Consider the following 16,409-nt stretch of genomic DNA (forward strand, 5'->3'; position numbering starts at 1 on the left):
TATTATGATATGCATTTTCTGACCCATCGACATTTGTAACTTGTGATGCCTGCCAATCATGCGCGAATGCTATCCAATAAACAAACGACGAATTTAACAATGCCAAACTGTTAAAAGAATCGAGGCGGCTACAGTGAAAGAGGAAATGAACCCCCTAACCTCTTAGAAAATCAAACAAATCATTTTTGTGAAGGCCTCGTTTTAAAAGTCTCTCTTTTTAGTCTCCAGTGGGGCCCCTCGCATACTCATTAGCATTCCCTTTCCACTTTATTCACGGACGCTTACCCGATGCAAAAAGGGACTTTACAGGCGAGATGGGGGGGGGGGGGGGGGGGGGCTTTTAGGTCGCTAGGGGCGCTCGTAGGAGAGGGCAAGCCCGAGGCGACACCTCGACCTCCCGCAGTGATCCTGGAACACACACCCACACACACACGCACACACACACACACACACACGTGTCTTGGGTGGCTCAGTAGCAGGCCTTTGGCAGGCTTAAAATGTCCCTCAGGTGATCATAAAATACATGTAAATAAACATCAGCATGTAAAATTATAAGAGAAAAATGTGTGGATAAGATTTTTAAAAAACAGTTTTCAGTCAAATTCATGTATTAATAATCGTTTTTTCAAATTAACATATTTGGCAAGGGCAAGGCCTTGCTAGTAAACACAAATTGCATTGTTTGTGAGCCTTTAAATGTATTAATACAGACAAGTATATGATCACATTATATATATATATATATTTTACTTAATCAAATTAATAGGCACCACTTATTATACCGTCATAAAACCGTATTAATAGACCACTCATTAAGGTGAAGTTTTTTTTTAAAGAGAGGGAGGGAGATCATTTTAATAAGGTAACTAAAAGAAATTGTATGCAGTTTAAAATGATGACAGAAGAAGGGCAGCGTGGATTATAATATATAATATATATATATATATATATATATATATATATATATATAATACGAAACAGTGTGGTTATTCAGGTTACAGTAAATAAGGTAGGTTAAGAACTTGGAATTAAGAGAATGCGAAAAATCAATAAAACAAAGAGCTAAATACTGTTGATGGAATCACATTGTGTGGATACTGTACATACACGTGTGTGGGGAATGACATGCTCGGGATGAGAAGAAACATGTTGTATGTTAAGGTTCAAATTTGATTTCAATAAAATAAAAAAACGGAAGCAAACTGAACATTGTTATGAGGATGTGTTGTATGGAGCTGGTTTTGTGTTCGTTGAGTGGGTAATGGCCCATATGAGAAACGGCATCACTGACTCAGCATTCCTTCCACAGATGTTGCAGATGTTTTGTTTTGTAAAATGAGCTTTGGCATGATGCAAATGATAAAATTACATTTAAAAAAAAACGTAACATTTTAATGTGTCTGTGGCAATATTTTTAAAATGCTTTGGGGAAAAACCTCAAATGATTTCAATCTCTGGTGTGGACGGTTTTGTATGGAGGTGGGTGTGCGTTCATTGATTGATGAATGCACCCTTGTGATAATAGTAGAAGCAACATTCCCGTCGCTACATAGTGAGCATCAGTGTATGAAAAAAAAAATATATATATATATATATATTTTAAATAAAGACAACATCAGAAAAATGACTGCAAGATTACGATTGGAAGTTTTGACATGGGGATGGAGTTAATAGTTGAATGGCAGACTTATTAAAACAACATTCTCCCTGTTGGTAACGCTTTATTTTAAAACAACAACAAATAATTTCAACTTTACAGTTAAGAAATATAAACACATATTGTAAAAAGAAGGAAATATGAATAATAGTGGGCGGGGGGACACTGTTGTGTGATATTCTGATGATTAACGGCGTTGCCATGACTCCTGCCCAGTTCATTTATATTTAAAAACAAATCGGGGGAAAAAAAAGTCTTCCAATTGGAGAAAATTCTTCTCGAATTGCTCGGTGGCCGTCTATGAGAAGCCCCCTGGCTCCTACGGACCATCCATCACCTTGGCCGTCTGACGTGTCATCCAATGGCGTTCAGCTTTGTTGGGATGTGAATGAGGGATGCACGGTCTAATTGTGTGTGTGTGTGGGGGTGTGTGTTTTATCCTCCATGCAGAGTGGAAATAAACACAACGTTGTCTCGCTCTTGCAGGCGGTAGTCCAACTCGCCCTGGAGGCCCCACAACACAACACAGGAAACATCCTTGTGTCAATACAAACATACTCTCCATGAATGGGATTTGTGCACACTGAAGCTGATCAGAGGAGTGTGTGTATGCGCATGGACGTGTGTGTGTGTGTGTGTGCATGGGTGTGTGTGTGTGTGTGTGTGTGTGTACAAGGTCAGGCATCAAATGCGGTCGACCTACAGGGATCACAATGAAAGCCTTCGCCAATGTACAGATTAGCCTTTGTGCTCATCTTCTAATTGTGACACGCACGCATACTGTGAGGAGCCATGCATTGCACAAAACGGAGGATATTTACCCCAGCCCCCCTCCAATAACAGGCATATTAAATATGTATTATGAAGATTTGTTGATTAAATGTTTTGAGATTCCCCCCCCCCCCCAAATAAAAGTTCCTTTGAATTTGTATTTGGTTTTTGCCTCACACTGAGGGCCACGACAAGTGCTCTGGCGGGGCCACATAGGGCCCGCGGGCCGGACATTTGTTGTCTCGGCCCTGGAGAACAACCAGACGTGAGGAAAGGGTTCAAATATGGCGGTGCTCACCATTAGCTCCCAGTCAGCGTCATTGATCAGCACCAAGATCCCAGGTCTCCTATAAAAGGATGATGGCCGTCCGTGGTGGTGGGGGGGGAGAGGGAGTAATAAAACAGACAGGTAAAGTGGGGGTGGATCATAATATGTGTGCAAAAGCCACACAGTACTGTACTGTAAAAATGCACAGGCGAAAAAGAAACACAGGATGGACATTTAAAAAAAATGCTGCACATGCATAAAAAAATCTTTTCATTTTAAATTCTGATAGTTGTTCACATTATTTTACATATATTGAATATGGGTTTTAACACTATTGCGGATTTCTTCCCCACCAATTTATTTTCTTAAACACATTGGGGTGGTGCATGTTAAAGACTCCACAAAAAAAAAAAAAAACCAAAATATTTTAAAATTGGATTCATTACTCTTTGTTTGAGTAATGTTTCATAATTATTTTGAGGCTATATGAGGATTTTTCATAACATTTTACTGAGGCACGTGCATGCAGAAAAATGTGAAACAATGTTCTCCAGTCTGAAGAATGAAAAATTTGAGAGTTCAAAAAAAAAGAATAGAGAATGTTGAAAAAAAAATCATGATTGTTTTTTTTAAAAAATATCATGGCTGGATGAAGGGTTGGATGTCACTTTATTTTGTGCATATTTACTGATTATTTTAATGCCGTTTTTCTGCCTTTTAGGGGAGCGTGGATGAAAAATGCATACATAAAATGTGACAATATTAGCAAAATATCTAAGAGAAAGACAACTTCCCTCCATCCCCCACCTCAACTTAGGGGAACTCCCCTACACCCGCACCCCCCCATGGGTCTCCTTTTCCTTTGCATGTGTGTGGTCTGCTTTTTGTGGCGTGTAACACAAGCAGCACAGGCTACTGAACTGAAGCAGGAAACGAAAAATGAGCGCAGCGGAACCTCCAAAGTTGAACACGATCTGTTCAGTGACGCTCGTCGACTTCCGGTTGTTCTCATTTCCAAATTTGTTTTCCCGTTGAAAATCATGCAAACTTCCTTTTAGCGGTCATCATTGCAAAGTTTTTTTTAGTCATCAATGTATTAAGTACCAACAAAACTGATGAAGACACAATGCCAACATTAATAATCTACAAAGGCATGAGGCGTGCGTACAGTTTTTACATGTGCAGGTTTTATTTATATTACAATGAATTTAGTCCTGCAGAATAATATGGTGTATGTATATATACCTATATACATGCATATATAAAAATTAAAACGCGAATATTACATACATTTTTTTTTTCGATAGTGTGGATTTTCTGGTTCCGAGTTCCCTGTCACTCTCGATTTTTCCCCATCCTACTTCTTCGATGAAATTTAATGGAGGCGGGTAAATACGGAGATTATGAAGAAAATCAAAATGTCAGTCGAAATTAATGGAGAGCCAGGAGCGCCATGCACCTCCTGATGAGCCTTTTAAACAAGCGTAGGAAAGGAGGGGGAGGTGAGCGGTCATGATGGACACATGACACGCGTGCTCCATTTGTGAGTGTGCGTGTGTGTCAATTGGCTATTAAAATACAGAAGAACAACAAAGAATTTAAAAAGGATCTCAAGATTGTCGTAGCAGTCGTAAAAATGCCCCGACGAACGGAGACAATACACACGCGTAGGTCTAATGAAGCAGGTTTATAGGTGGGCGGCTCTATTCCGTGGTCAGGTGATGCTATAAATAGCGCTCCGCAAAGGCAGGCCGTAAAAGTCAGCCAGCAATCTCGAAGAATACAATTTGTTTTTCTTACCAGCTTCCAAGGAACAGTATAGCAACAATAAGGGAGGAGGACACTCACACAGAGTCGCCCTGGACAAAAAGCTCGGGCCGCTCCTTGAGCAGGTTGTGTCGGATCCACATAAGCAGCTGCTTCATGTCCCCTGCAAAAAAAAAAAAAAAGGCAGACAACGGAGGTCAGGGGTGAGAGGTCAAGGTGCGTGCTTTCCAAGCCCCCTGGTCGATGCGACGCGACAGGACAGAGGCACCAGGCGGGACGTGGCTGCATGTATATGTATGAGTTCATGTGTTGGCGTTGAGGAGCTCGGGGCGGGGGGTGTGGGGGGCTAATGTCAATGGCCAAGGGCGACATTGATCACCTTGCTCGGATGAGAATAGAATAGATGAGGCTTTAGTGGTCCCACAATGGGGAGATTTCTGTTTGAGAGCAACTAAGTGGACAGCGGCAGCATGTAGAAATAATAAAGAATTACACCACCAATAATATCAATGTCCATATTTACAGCATCGGTGAGACCAAGACGAAGAAGAGCAGCCGTGTATGTGGCCAGTGTACTTGATGAAGCAATACGACCGAATGCGAGCAGCAGAAAGGAGAGTCAGCAGCATTGTACGTAGCAAATGAAAAAAGAAAAAAAAAGGACTAGTTCGTGGTTGAGAATGAAATAAACACAGGCAATAGTAAATTTCGCGGTAGCTAAACAACGATACATAAATACACACGTAAAAAACATTCAGCAATACTAAATATCAGTAGTTAATGGATGACTATTCATGAATAAATCAAAATTCTACTGTATGCTCAACATGAACAGCAGCAACAATAGGCAGTCGTGGTCTATGTCACAAAAAAAAAAACGATATAGGTATCAGGAAATAGTAATATACAGTATGCCACGGATGGAAAACATTTATTTAACAAATGTCCCAAATTATTTTAAAAAGGACTAATAAAATTAAAATTGCATTTTTTTTGCCATACACCTGGTTCTAGGTGACCACCCCCCAATTGCACTGATGAAAAATTGTGCCACCCCCTCCCTACCATTTTAGTTGCTCATCCCTGCTCTATGCAAGATGTGAATGGCAACTGTAAATGAGAACATTGCCACTTAAATTGTCTTATATCCTGTCTAAGCAGGCGAGAACAAATAAACACCAGCGCTTCTCAATACAATGATGAAAGCAGTTGTACGCAGGAATCTGCAGCCACGTACACATCATATCTGCGTACGGTTGCTTATGTAAGCTTGATTGTTTCCCTCGCTGCAAAGTCAAAAGCGTCCGAGCTTGACCGTTGCCGTGCCTGGCACTAAATGAGGGTGACCTCGTCTGCGGCGACTCTGACCCCGTCGACAAAAGGGCTAAGCCGCGCTCAGACCGGGCGACAATGAGCACTTTTAGGATAAATACAACACCCCCCGCACCCACCCACCCACTCCCCGCTAAACACGATCACACAATGAATATATTAGCCCGATGTTAAATGTGCGTATGTGTTTTCTTTTTCAAAATAACCACAATCGAGTGCAAGTGCATGATCTGTAAAGTCACATCACACACATCAACACCTAAATGACATTTTTTCCTGTATATGGGCATTATGTCTTTTGTGGGACCATATTAATGTTACAAAAAATAAATTGATAAAAAAATAGGTTTATTATCAGCATATAATTTGTTTAGAATTGCATGAGGGGCCGGATTGAATGTTCTCGCAGGCTGAATGTGGCCCATGGGCCATAGGTTGGCTCACCATTCCGGTTGCTCACAGGAAAAACACAGCAGAGAGGACGAAATAAAAGACAGGAGAGAGGGAGCGGAAAAGTGGGGATACATGAGGTGAAGCGATGTCGGATGAAGCTGTGATGCAGCAGCAATGAAAGGTAAAAATCACAGCTCCATAAAACGATTCCAAATGATTAACAGTGACGGGGAAATCCTTCTTTAAAACCCACAAAATGTTGCAATTTATTCCTCCCTTTGTCGTGACAGTTAACCATCAATAAAATGTTCCTTTTGAAAGGGGGGGGGGGGGTGAGGGGTGATACCATTAAAATTTGCACCAGTGTAAAAACAGGACCAAAAACAAACAAAATTAAATGTCGGCAGCGGTGAGGCCAAAATGGAGCGAATGTGATTTGCGGGGCTACCTGTCAAGTTCAAATTGCGTGCGTGCGTGTGTGTGTGTGCTCACGACCTTATTTTAACGTGCGAAAACACTCACGTTGTGATACTTCTGCCGTATAGCGCTGCAGTCAAAATGAACATAACTCAAATAGGTTTATTCTACATGTGTAAAATGTCTGACTCACGCACAAACACACGCACACACACTTACTGTAGATCAACCGAACAGACTGTATGTCCACCTCCACTGCAAGGACATTTTCTACAGGCCCGATTCCACGTTTTGACCGACACAATCAGCGAACCACTCAATTGACAATATCTTTGCAACTATATCGAAAAGCCCCGAGCACCGTATGATGCGCTACAATGCTACCAAACGTGTTTGATAGCATTCCAGTCTCTGGAACAAAAACAAACAAAAAAATTGAACATCAGTCTTCTTTTTTTTTGGTTTGTTTTGTTTATTTAAAGGTGGAATTTTCGATACAGCCGACTGGATTGAAGGTGTCCCTAATGCGACACGCAGACATACACCCTCAGGGCTAAAAACAGAAGTAATCAGCAGAAAAGTCATAACTCCTTTTGCGGTGCTGACCACCTTTTCTCCTTTTTTCGTCGCTTTCTCCGCTATCGACTGTATGTGCTTTTCTCCATCATTACCCCTTGCCCCCATTCCCCCTTTTGCTTTTCATTTACCCCCCCACCCCCACCCCCATCTTCTCCCCAATAAAATCTGCTCTCCTCCTCCCGCAAACAGGAAGACGCGGCCATCATTCAAACTGTGGCCGAAAATAGAAACAGTCCACAGGGGGGTGCGGGAGGGGGGGTTTTAATGGCGTCACGCTAAAGGCTGCTAGTTCAGATTGAACAAGAAAATGGACCTGGATGTAGAGTGAACGTATGTTGTGCGGCTACGAGTAAAGGTGAGCACAAGGGGGAAGAACAAGGACGTCGTCATCATCGCCGATGACACAAAATGGAACAGGAGCGATGGCGAGAAAAGGGTGGAACGTGCGTCACGACCTCGCGTTGCACCTTGGGAGTTCGCCGCTGCGTGGCTGCCGGGAAGGGAATGTGACCGACTGAGCGGAGGGAAAAGGCGCCATTTTGACAGTGATTCAAAACCACCAATTCAGGGGTTTTTTTCTTTGTGGGTGCCCATTTGCTGCCCTTTTTTTAGGGGGGTGGGGGGGTTCTTTGAGTGATTTTGACGGTCGTGTGACTACGGGGTGGGGGGGGCGTGATCCATCTTGGTGGAGAAACGGCGAGACCCCCAGACCATTGGGGGTTTTCGCTAGGGTGTGTGTGTGTGTGTGAGAATCGAGAGAAGAGAGTGGGGGCGGGATCTTTCAGTCGAGGGTCATCAATCACCGGCTGGGGTCACGGAGAAATAAGAAGGATTCAGAAGCAATTATATAGGCCCTAACAATCCCCTGCCCCCTCAAACCCCAACACATCCACCCTCACAAACACACACAGATAATTATTAAAATTAGGCTGGAACCGTATGGCTATTGAGCGTAAACGATTCATACGTGGTGGAAACGGGAGGCGAGAACGAGCACCTGCGCAACAAGATAACACAAGCGCTGCATCAAATCTGTCTTTACAAAGATAAAGAACTGTTTTGATTGGCGGTGTCACAGAGGTGTTCATGAAAAATGTGTTTATTTTAAAGCGAATTTATTTCAGCAGTCGGGTTAGAAAGTGAAATTCATACAAGGATTCGTTCAACACATGACAATAATGCCTTTGCAATTTCTATCAAAGGTCTTTTTAATTGTTTCTTATGCAATATTCAAATTTCTTGAGAAGGTGTTTTGCGGGGGTGTTTTTGAACTGAACTGCCACAAGCATGTTAACATTTATAGATGCGAGTCGGATATTCCACACGAAAGCATAAGTACACATGGATGGTGTGCTGTGGTGCAGTCAGGTCATATCTCCTTTAACATTCCCTTCTCTGGTCAACTTTTGTGTCGTCGTCACCGCGGTAACTCGGGCGTCACGGCCGCTCGTCTTTTGTTTGGTCCAAAACCAATACGACACTTATTTCTCCCTCATTCATTTCAACCTCTGAGGAAACTACTTTTTAACCCTGCTTGCTAATGAGCAAGGTCCTGACTTTAGTGTGAATGAATTCCTGCTGGCAAATGATTTTTTTCTTCTTCTCTTTTGTTTTCCTCACGATCTGAGCAGCGACAAATGAAAAATATAATAAAATAAGAGGACTCGGAGGATGAACCCTAATTGCACTCTTGTAAAGGCCCAGAAGCCCTTTGAGCCTCCTTTACTGCCTTCTTTTACTGCCTCCGTTCACACTCGGGCACCACTCATGTCGGACAATAGGAGGAAGAACCTGAGAGCAACGTAAGGGGAAGATAGACATGGGAAAATACCCGTGATGCTTTCTACTTGAGATATGGTTTCGATGAGTAACACAGTGACATAAAAACATAGAGGGCATGTAAGCAAGTAAGCACTGAATCAAATCATATCCAATCCACCCATTGCTGAAAATGTACCGTTCTTGAATCGTATTGCACCCCATGTACCGAGATGTGTATTGATTAACCTTTACTTGGAGAGATGCAGAGGGCTAGCTGTAAGCCTTCCTTCCTTGCCAACTTTGGTCAGAGCACATACAATTTTACCAAATAACACATTTAAAAATGTCTTTAATGCAATCGCAATAACAATCCTGACTTATCTCACAAAGGCAACAAATCTGTCCAATGTGTCATGAGATACTCACAAGGTTCTGCATTGCTTGGAAGAGTGACATGATGATCCTTCACACCATCAAAAAGAAGCTCTGCTCCTCCACTGAAAACAGAAAAGAAAATCTTTTTATGACAACACGTTCGAAATCCCAACAGAGTATATTTACACGCACCTAAAAAATTCTACCAAACATACCTCCTATTTCTATCACAGCGCTGACAGGCGCAGCACAAAGCTACAAACACGGCTAACTTAAAGCTAGCTGCTCCACTGGTTTACGTCTTCTTAAACTACACGACTCATTAAAGACTGAACGAAAAAACACTCGAGTAGTCGCGTGTTGTCGTACCGTCCCACTGAATGAATGCTGGAAAAGTTTGACAACCCAGCGAGCAGTCGCGAGGGGTTTTAAATCACCTACCCAAACTCCAAATGAATAGCCATGGGTGCAGCCATCTTGTCGGCACATGCAGGAAGTGGTGTTGGGGGGTCGTAGGAAGTGACGTCATAAACAGTTTCCGCTTACACAATAATTTTTGTCTAAAAATCCCTGGCTTCATTCTATTTTTTTTCCTTCTTTTATGTTTAAACGTTTGTAATATGTATGTATTGGTAGCACGTTCGTTTTGTTTTCTGTTTGCTGAGAATTGTATTCTGACTTGTTCAATAAAGATTAAAAAAAAATTGAAAAGAAAAAGATGTGTAAAATGTCTGTCTGGCTATCTATTTGTTTGTTAGTTTATTCATTGTAAATTTGTAAACACAATCTCACAATTTTCATATTAACTCCTAACCTTTTCTACTATAATTGTTAGTCAAGAGTATTTATGATGGTTTGTTTATATTGATTATGGAATGAAATTAAGAATCATTTTTTTGTGGTATATTTCCAAATTTCAAATACTGTAATATGCAAAATATATCCTAATTTGACCTTTGTTATCTGTCATGTTGGATCGAAAAGTAGTTGCCAAACGGTGTCAAAACCTTTTCAGTAGCAAAGTATGAAATGGCTGTGTGAATCTACATCTGTCTCTCCCTGACTCTCCCTCTTTATACAGATGCTCAGTCATACTGGTGACAGTTCTGATCCCACTATATAGGATACTGGGGTACAAAGTGGGTGTGGGCGTGCGTGCGCTATGGGGTCGGTCAGAGGTTTGAATTGCAAATCGTCTTGCCTTCTGTTGGCGTCCAAGCCTTCGCAGGCTCTTTCCTCCCCTGTATTCATGTGTTAATGAGGAGTCAGAGCAGGGCCACATAGACAGATCGACCAGGGGCCTGGCAGGGGCCAGGGGGGGCCAAGGGGGCGGACATGTGCGGGAAATTGAGAGGAGCCCGATGATGGCGTGGTGGTTTTGCTATTAATGAAGACATGATAAGTATCTATGCTAGTGAATTTTGTGTTATATTCATATCAACTTCACGGTTACGGGTTGAATTATCCAGGAAGGATGACCCCCTGCGGCCAGCCACAACTGCCATGGGTGCCACCTCATGTTTGCTAAGCTGCCGTGAAGTTTAGGAACAGTGGACACAAATGACTAACTTTCGTCAATTAACTTTGGAGCATGTTCCCAAAAACAACAGTGGGGGGTGGGGAATGGGGTTATGAGATTAGGGGATGGCGGTTGGCCGGTTGGCGGTCTGACTGCCTTGCTGGATGGCTGGCAGGCGGGTCCGTAAGATCTCATGTCTGTTTCAATAAGGAACATAAAGAGCTGAAATGAACACGTTCCAAGATATCAAGCAGAGAGAATCCTCTTAGTGATGACATCCATAACATGTTCCGCCTATGGAACTGTATGGGCGGCGGAGACAAAGAGCGCAGCCGATGATGATTTTCCTATTGTGGCAGATGGCGCGGCGGCGGGCCGTTTCATTCCATTGTGCTGGCTTCTGCGGTTTCTTTTTCGGTGCTACATCGCAGATGCCATCAGTTTGTCTGATTAGATGTCTGTAAGATGATGAGTCTCACTTTTTTTTTCAAAGGGTGAGTGTCAGATTTAAATGGATCGAGCAAACTTTGCCTTTAAATCTCCCTTGATGAGGAACCGTTGAAAGCTATGAAATTGGGGAGTTACACGGTTGCTTAATACAGCAGTCCCCAACTTTTCTGGCGCAATATTATGATGGTCCCGCATAGAAACAATAAAAGGTGGTTCTACAAATGCAGTTGTTCGACAATAAATAATGGTTAGTCCTAAGCGTGTCTCTCCAATGAGCCCGGCACGTTGGAGAGACGTTTTCTTTTTTTGTTTGCATGGGTTTTCTCCAGGTACCCTGGCATCCTACCACGTGACCCCAAACTCTATGGAAAACGAATACCGTCGATGTTGAAAGGCATCCTTGATTCTCAATTGACTCCAAATTCAAGGCATGTCTGTGACACAAGCAATCGTTTTATTTGAAAAAGAGTGAATCGTTATTTACAATTATGTAGAAAAAAAAACAAAGCAAACAACAAAAACCTGTCCTTTCCCCGTTCACCGTTCAGTATCCAAAGCAAGAATCAATAAAAACACACATAAAATCTTTCTTCCATCATCAGCTTGAGCGGATGACAACACACGCGATACGCTGTACACACACTTTGGGGCTTGTTTGAATTAAGGTTGCCCCCTGCTGGGTCAGAATGGGATTTTTTTTTTTTTTGCATGGCCTTTCAGCTGTGACCCCCCCGCCCCCCCCCACCCACCACTCAAGTGTTTCAGACCACAAAAGACAAACACTCATGTAAAGATCAGAGTAGACTGAGAATTAATTCACCTTGCTCGATACCTGACATGTACATTTGAGTATATTATAGAATGCTTGGATTTGGAGGTAGACAGCAAGGCGATGGGGAGGGGCGAGGGAGGGGGCAAAACACTTCAAAAATATTTTTAAAAATGAGTTTCGTCCTTTGGCTGAAGTGATTGCATAGCTCTGAGAGTCAGTTGCAACCCTCTCAGACTCACGAGCTTGAAAGATGACATTGAACATAAGCAGTCAACCATTTGATACCACAAGTAACATCTTATATGTCCTTTATTACTGTTTTGAACGACTCTCAAAGCCTTCACTTTTTACTCCTTCATTTGAGATGCATGTATTAACGAGTAGCCGATACATATTTGATGGGATTGAGCTTTTACGGATCCTTCCCGATTCCCGAAATAAAAGTAGGCGAATGCCCTGAATGGATCGAGCTCCTCCAAAAAAAAAAAAAAAAAAAAACATAAATAAAGGAATGTTCACATGACTTACACACAAACGCACGCGCACAAAGAAAGACATGTTCATTATGATCTAATTCAAAGATCACCACTCATTTCTATGACGGTGTGAAATAGCAGGGAAGCATCGGTGTGTGCGGAGCAAAGCCAAACTCTGCAGATTGACCCTCAGGATTGACCACCATACTCACTTGTCTCCTCTTGTGGACATTTTCGGGAGAAGTGAGGACGTCCGCAGTGCTACAGTTTGCAGTGTAGTGTGTTGAAAGTGACATCCCGCCGTACGTTTAGCTGCCTCGCCACTCGCGGAGGTCCGCCGGTATTCCTCAGTGTTCCCCCTTTTATGCCATGCAAGACAAGACCACTTTGGAGTGGTAAGTGCAGAATGCAAGGTTGTCTTTGTTTGAAAAAAAAAATCACCGCTATAGCTCGCTGTGGCGCACCGGAGGCTCCAGCTTGTGCGAGAGGGCGGTGAGGACCTTGTCGAACTTCTCGTAGCGCTCCAGCTGGCTGCCTTCGGAACCGCGGCAGCCCCACAGCAGACGCATCTGGAACTCTGTCTGGAAAATCTCAAGGATGTCGACCTGTACCTGGAACCCTGCGCCGGAGGGCGAAGGAGAGGAAGAGGAGTTAAGATGGAATCACGTTGCACGTCCAAGTTAGAGATGACAGCGTGTTACTATATGATTGACTCCAAAATCCTGATCCACTTAAGACTTCCCCCCCAAAATTACAATGGGTTAGTTTGACCTGCAGCCTAAAAGGAGGGTTAAACACTGAGCTTTTGACTCATTCAGTACCAGTCAATTCTGGACCAAGTCTGAAAAGACGTTTAAAAACGTCTTTGGGAGTGAATGAGTTAATGTCACATAGAATTTTTTAATTAATTTACTTTATGTTAACTCTTTTGTTAAGCGCTTTGTTACAGCTGCAGCTGTTGTGAACGCGCTATATAAATCAGCATGTATTGTATTGTATTGTATATGAACATTAATTCTGAATGGCTCCCAATGACCTCTGTGGCACGGTGCATACTGTTAAATTGCACTTTTTTTCATAATATTGATTGTTTCTGGAAATGTGACATGATAGTGCAAATAAAATCACGGGATTACTGTCTGATAAACACAAAATGTAAAATGTTTGAAAATGAATGCTACAAGTACAATGTAATGAGACGAAATGCAAGAGCTACACTATTTATTCTCAATCTACTTAGTCACCCTGATTAACCAGGGTTAACAGGTTTAATGGCTCGGTGATCAATACAGTGAGCGATCAATTTCTCGTCGTGGCAATAAATACACGCTGCAACCGGCCGAGAACGAGCCCAAACGCAGTTCAGTGCAGCTGTCTGCATGTGTCCATACCCTGCAATTTGCTCTCGACGTTTCTCCTGTAGATCGCCCCGTGATGCGCGACGGTGCGGGCTGCCTCTAGGTGGTGCATGACCACGTCCACGCCCACTTCTGCGCTCTCCCATGGCTCCAGCACCTCCCCGAGCGCCAGGCCTCGCTCCAGCAATGACAGGACGGGGAGGATGTGAGGAAAGGTGGTGTTGGATACCGCGCTGGACTCTGGAAGCAAAGGAGAGAAAAAAATGCATTGAAGAAAAATAAATAATATCGCCAATGCTCCCACTAGATCCAGAAGGTGGCACCGTGGTTTTTAAAAAAAAGTTGTTAAAGTTCATTCATTTGGGCATATTTGCTGTGATACGTCTGGAATTTCTGTTTTCATGTCTAATAAATGCAAAACACATTCTCCCGTTCAGTGATTCTCAATTTGCGGTGTGTGTGGCGCCCTCTAGTGGTAGGTGAAGAATCAACGAATGAAATGTTCCACCTATGCATGTTCCATTATCGTCATTTTTCAGTAGAGTTCAGTTGACTTTCACTTTTAAGTCCATTTGCAGTTATTTTTGAAGAACTGTTTGTGCAATACATTTTTTATTGAATTATTATTTATATAGTGGTCCCACTGGTATGAATATTTTCAAGATGACATGCAACCAGGAATACCTTTGCCGTCATTCAAATTCTTCAGGAAAGGTTTGAGCTTCTTCTCATACAGGATGGCGCCTTCTGTATGTCTCTGCCGTAACGTCACCCACGTTTGCTCCAAACGGGAAATCTAAAGCGTAATCCCACAAGCGTCAGAGCAAAAAGCACAAGAACATGGCCAAGTGTGTTTATCTCACCTGCGGCAGTTCCAACGCCCTCATCACTGCGGCAAAGCCAAACATGTTACCCAGGTTGCTCTTCAGCTCGGCCGCCAACTGGATGGTCTTATGGAGCAGGGCCGCCCGCTCCTCCGTGCTTCCCGTGCAGCCCAGCAGGTCCACGGCCGTCATGATGGACATGGTGTAGAACCTGAAATTTCCATCATAGGGAGGGAGAAAAAAGGACCACAGCGTGACTAAGACGACACACTTTAATTTTATTTTGGTGCCCCTTTTTTTGGTTGGCAACAAATGTGCTCAGCAGCAAACTTGGCGATTTTGCACGATGTGAGGTAAGTACAGCAACTGGTACACCCCGCCCTCTTTTTAAACATTTATTTCATCCATCCATCCTCTACCGCTTATGTGGTCGCGGGGGCAACAGCTTTAGCAGAGAAGCCCAGACTTCCCTCTCCCTAGCTACTTCGTCCAGCTCTCCCCGGGGGATCCCGAGTCGTTCCCAGACAAGCTGGGTGACATAGTCTCTCCAGCGTGTCCTGGGTCTTCCTCGGGGTCTCCTCCCGGTGGGGCATGACCGGAACACCTCACCGGGGAGGCGCTCAGGAGGCATCCGAATAAGATGCCCAAGCCACCTCATCTGGCTCCTCTCGATATGGATGAGAAGCGGCTCGACTCTGAGCCCCTCCCGGATGACCGAGCTTCTCACCTTATCTCTAAGAGAGAGCCCCTTTATTTACATTTATTTATTAAACATTTATTTATTTTTTAAAATTTTTTTTTAGACTTTTGTGAATGCTTGACTCTCAAATCAAGGGCGGGTGCCCTGAAGAAGAAGACAGCGCACCTCTCCAGCAGGTCAAGTCTCAGCTGGTGTCCGTGAGGTAGCGTGAGTAACTCCAAGCCCGAGGACACTCCCATCATCCTTTGCATCTCTGACTTGACACCTAGTATTCTTGCAATCTGCCCAAGAGAGATAAAAAAAAATAATAATAAGATAAGCATTCTATGTTTTGCTTGAAATTTTCTACAACGTGCGTTGACGTACCGTGCAGTCGACTAAGGTGATGTGCTTTGCCGCCGTCCTTGCATCCACTTCAGCCAGCAGCTCTTTCACTCTCTTCAGCACGGACATCTCCAGAGGTTTGTTGTCAGCCGGCATGATGCAAGACTCAAACCTGCGCGGGAAACATTTGCTCAATTACAAACAAGTGAACGACGATAAACCGGTACTGCACCGCGACGGTCAGCGCACTGTGGACGAATGATTCCGACGGTGACCCGCCCAGAGACGCGATGGATTTGTTTTTTTTCCTATCACGTTGAAAAAAAAATATTTCAAACTTTAATTAACTTACATTTCAAAGTTAATTAACTTAACTTTTAATTAACTTAGATTAATCATGAAACATAAAGGTATGTATGTATAGCATGTGCATTTGCATGAAAATTGAACACCTTTTTGCTGTGTACAGTATTATTTGGTTATTTAGAAAAAAAAATGAAATCACCAATAAAGCAGCATGACGGCATTTGCATATTTCAGTTTTTGTTCAGAACGAGTGTGATTATTTTTTTTCTTTAAAGAATTCAAATAATGGCGTTTTTTATTTAAAAAATAAATAAATGTTTAATAAATAAATGGGGCGGCCCGGTAGTCCAGTGGTTAGCG

The 16,409-nt window shown here is 43.0% G+C and overlaps 2 protein-coding genes across 4 annotated transcripts in view; both read right to left on the bottom strand.

Moving 5' to 3' along the window:
• Positions 1–1,321: 1,321 nt before the first annotated feature.
• Positions 1,322–9,845, bottom strand: urm1 (ubiquitin related modifier 1). Its single transcript, XM_052051764.1, has 5 exons — positions 9,762–9,845; positions 9,372–9,442; positions 4,545–4,626; positions 2,727–2,775; positions 1,322–2,161 (listed from the first exon to the last, which is right to left on the bottom strand). The coding sequence occupies exons 1-5, from the start codon at positions 9,794–9,796 to the stop codon at positions 2,093–2,095; spliced, it is 306 nt and encodes a 101-aa protein (XP_051907724.1). The 5' UTR covers positions 9,797–9,845; the 3' UTR covers positions 1,322–2,092.
• A 1,877-nt stretch (positions 9,846–11,722) lies between these two features.
• sh2d3ca (SH2 domain containing 3Ca) overlaps positions 11,723–16,409 on the bottom strand; it is a 29,649-nt gene continuing 24,962 nt past the window's right edge. For all 3 annotated transcript variants that reach the window (XM_052051533.1, XM_052051532.1, XM_052051534.1), the window contains 6 exons: positions 15,786–15,915; positions 15,585–15,700; positions 14,759–14,930; positions 14,580–14,691; positions 13,929–14,135; positions 11,723–13,156 (listed from right to left, as the gene is read on the bottom strand). In XM_052051533.1, the coding sequence (XP_051907493.1) occupies positions 12,981–13,156; positions 13,929–14,135; positions 14,580–14,691; positions 14,759–14,930; positions 15,585–15,700; positions 15,786–15,915 (913 nt within the window). In that variant the 3' untranslated portion in view covers positions 11,723–12,980. The remainder of the gene's footprint in view (positions 13,157–13,928; positions 14,136–14,579; positions 14,692–14,758; positions 14,931–15,584; positions 15,701–15,785; positions 15,916–16,409) is intronic.

Source organism: Hippocampus zosterae, chromosome 18 (genome assembly GCF_025434085.1).
Source record: "Hippocampus zosterae strain Florida chromosome 18, ASM2543408v3, whole genome shotgun sequence".
In the NCBI taxonomy this organism is placed as follows: domain Eukaryota; kingdom Metazoa; phylum Chordata; class Actinopteri; order Syngnathiformes; family Syngnathidae; genus Hippocampus; species Hippocampus zosterae.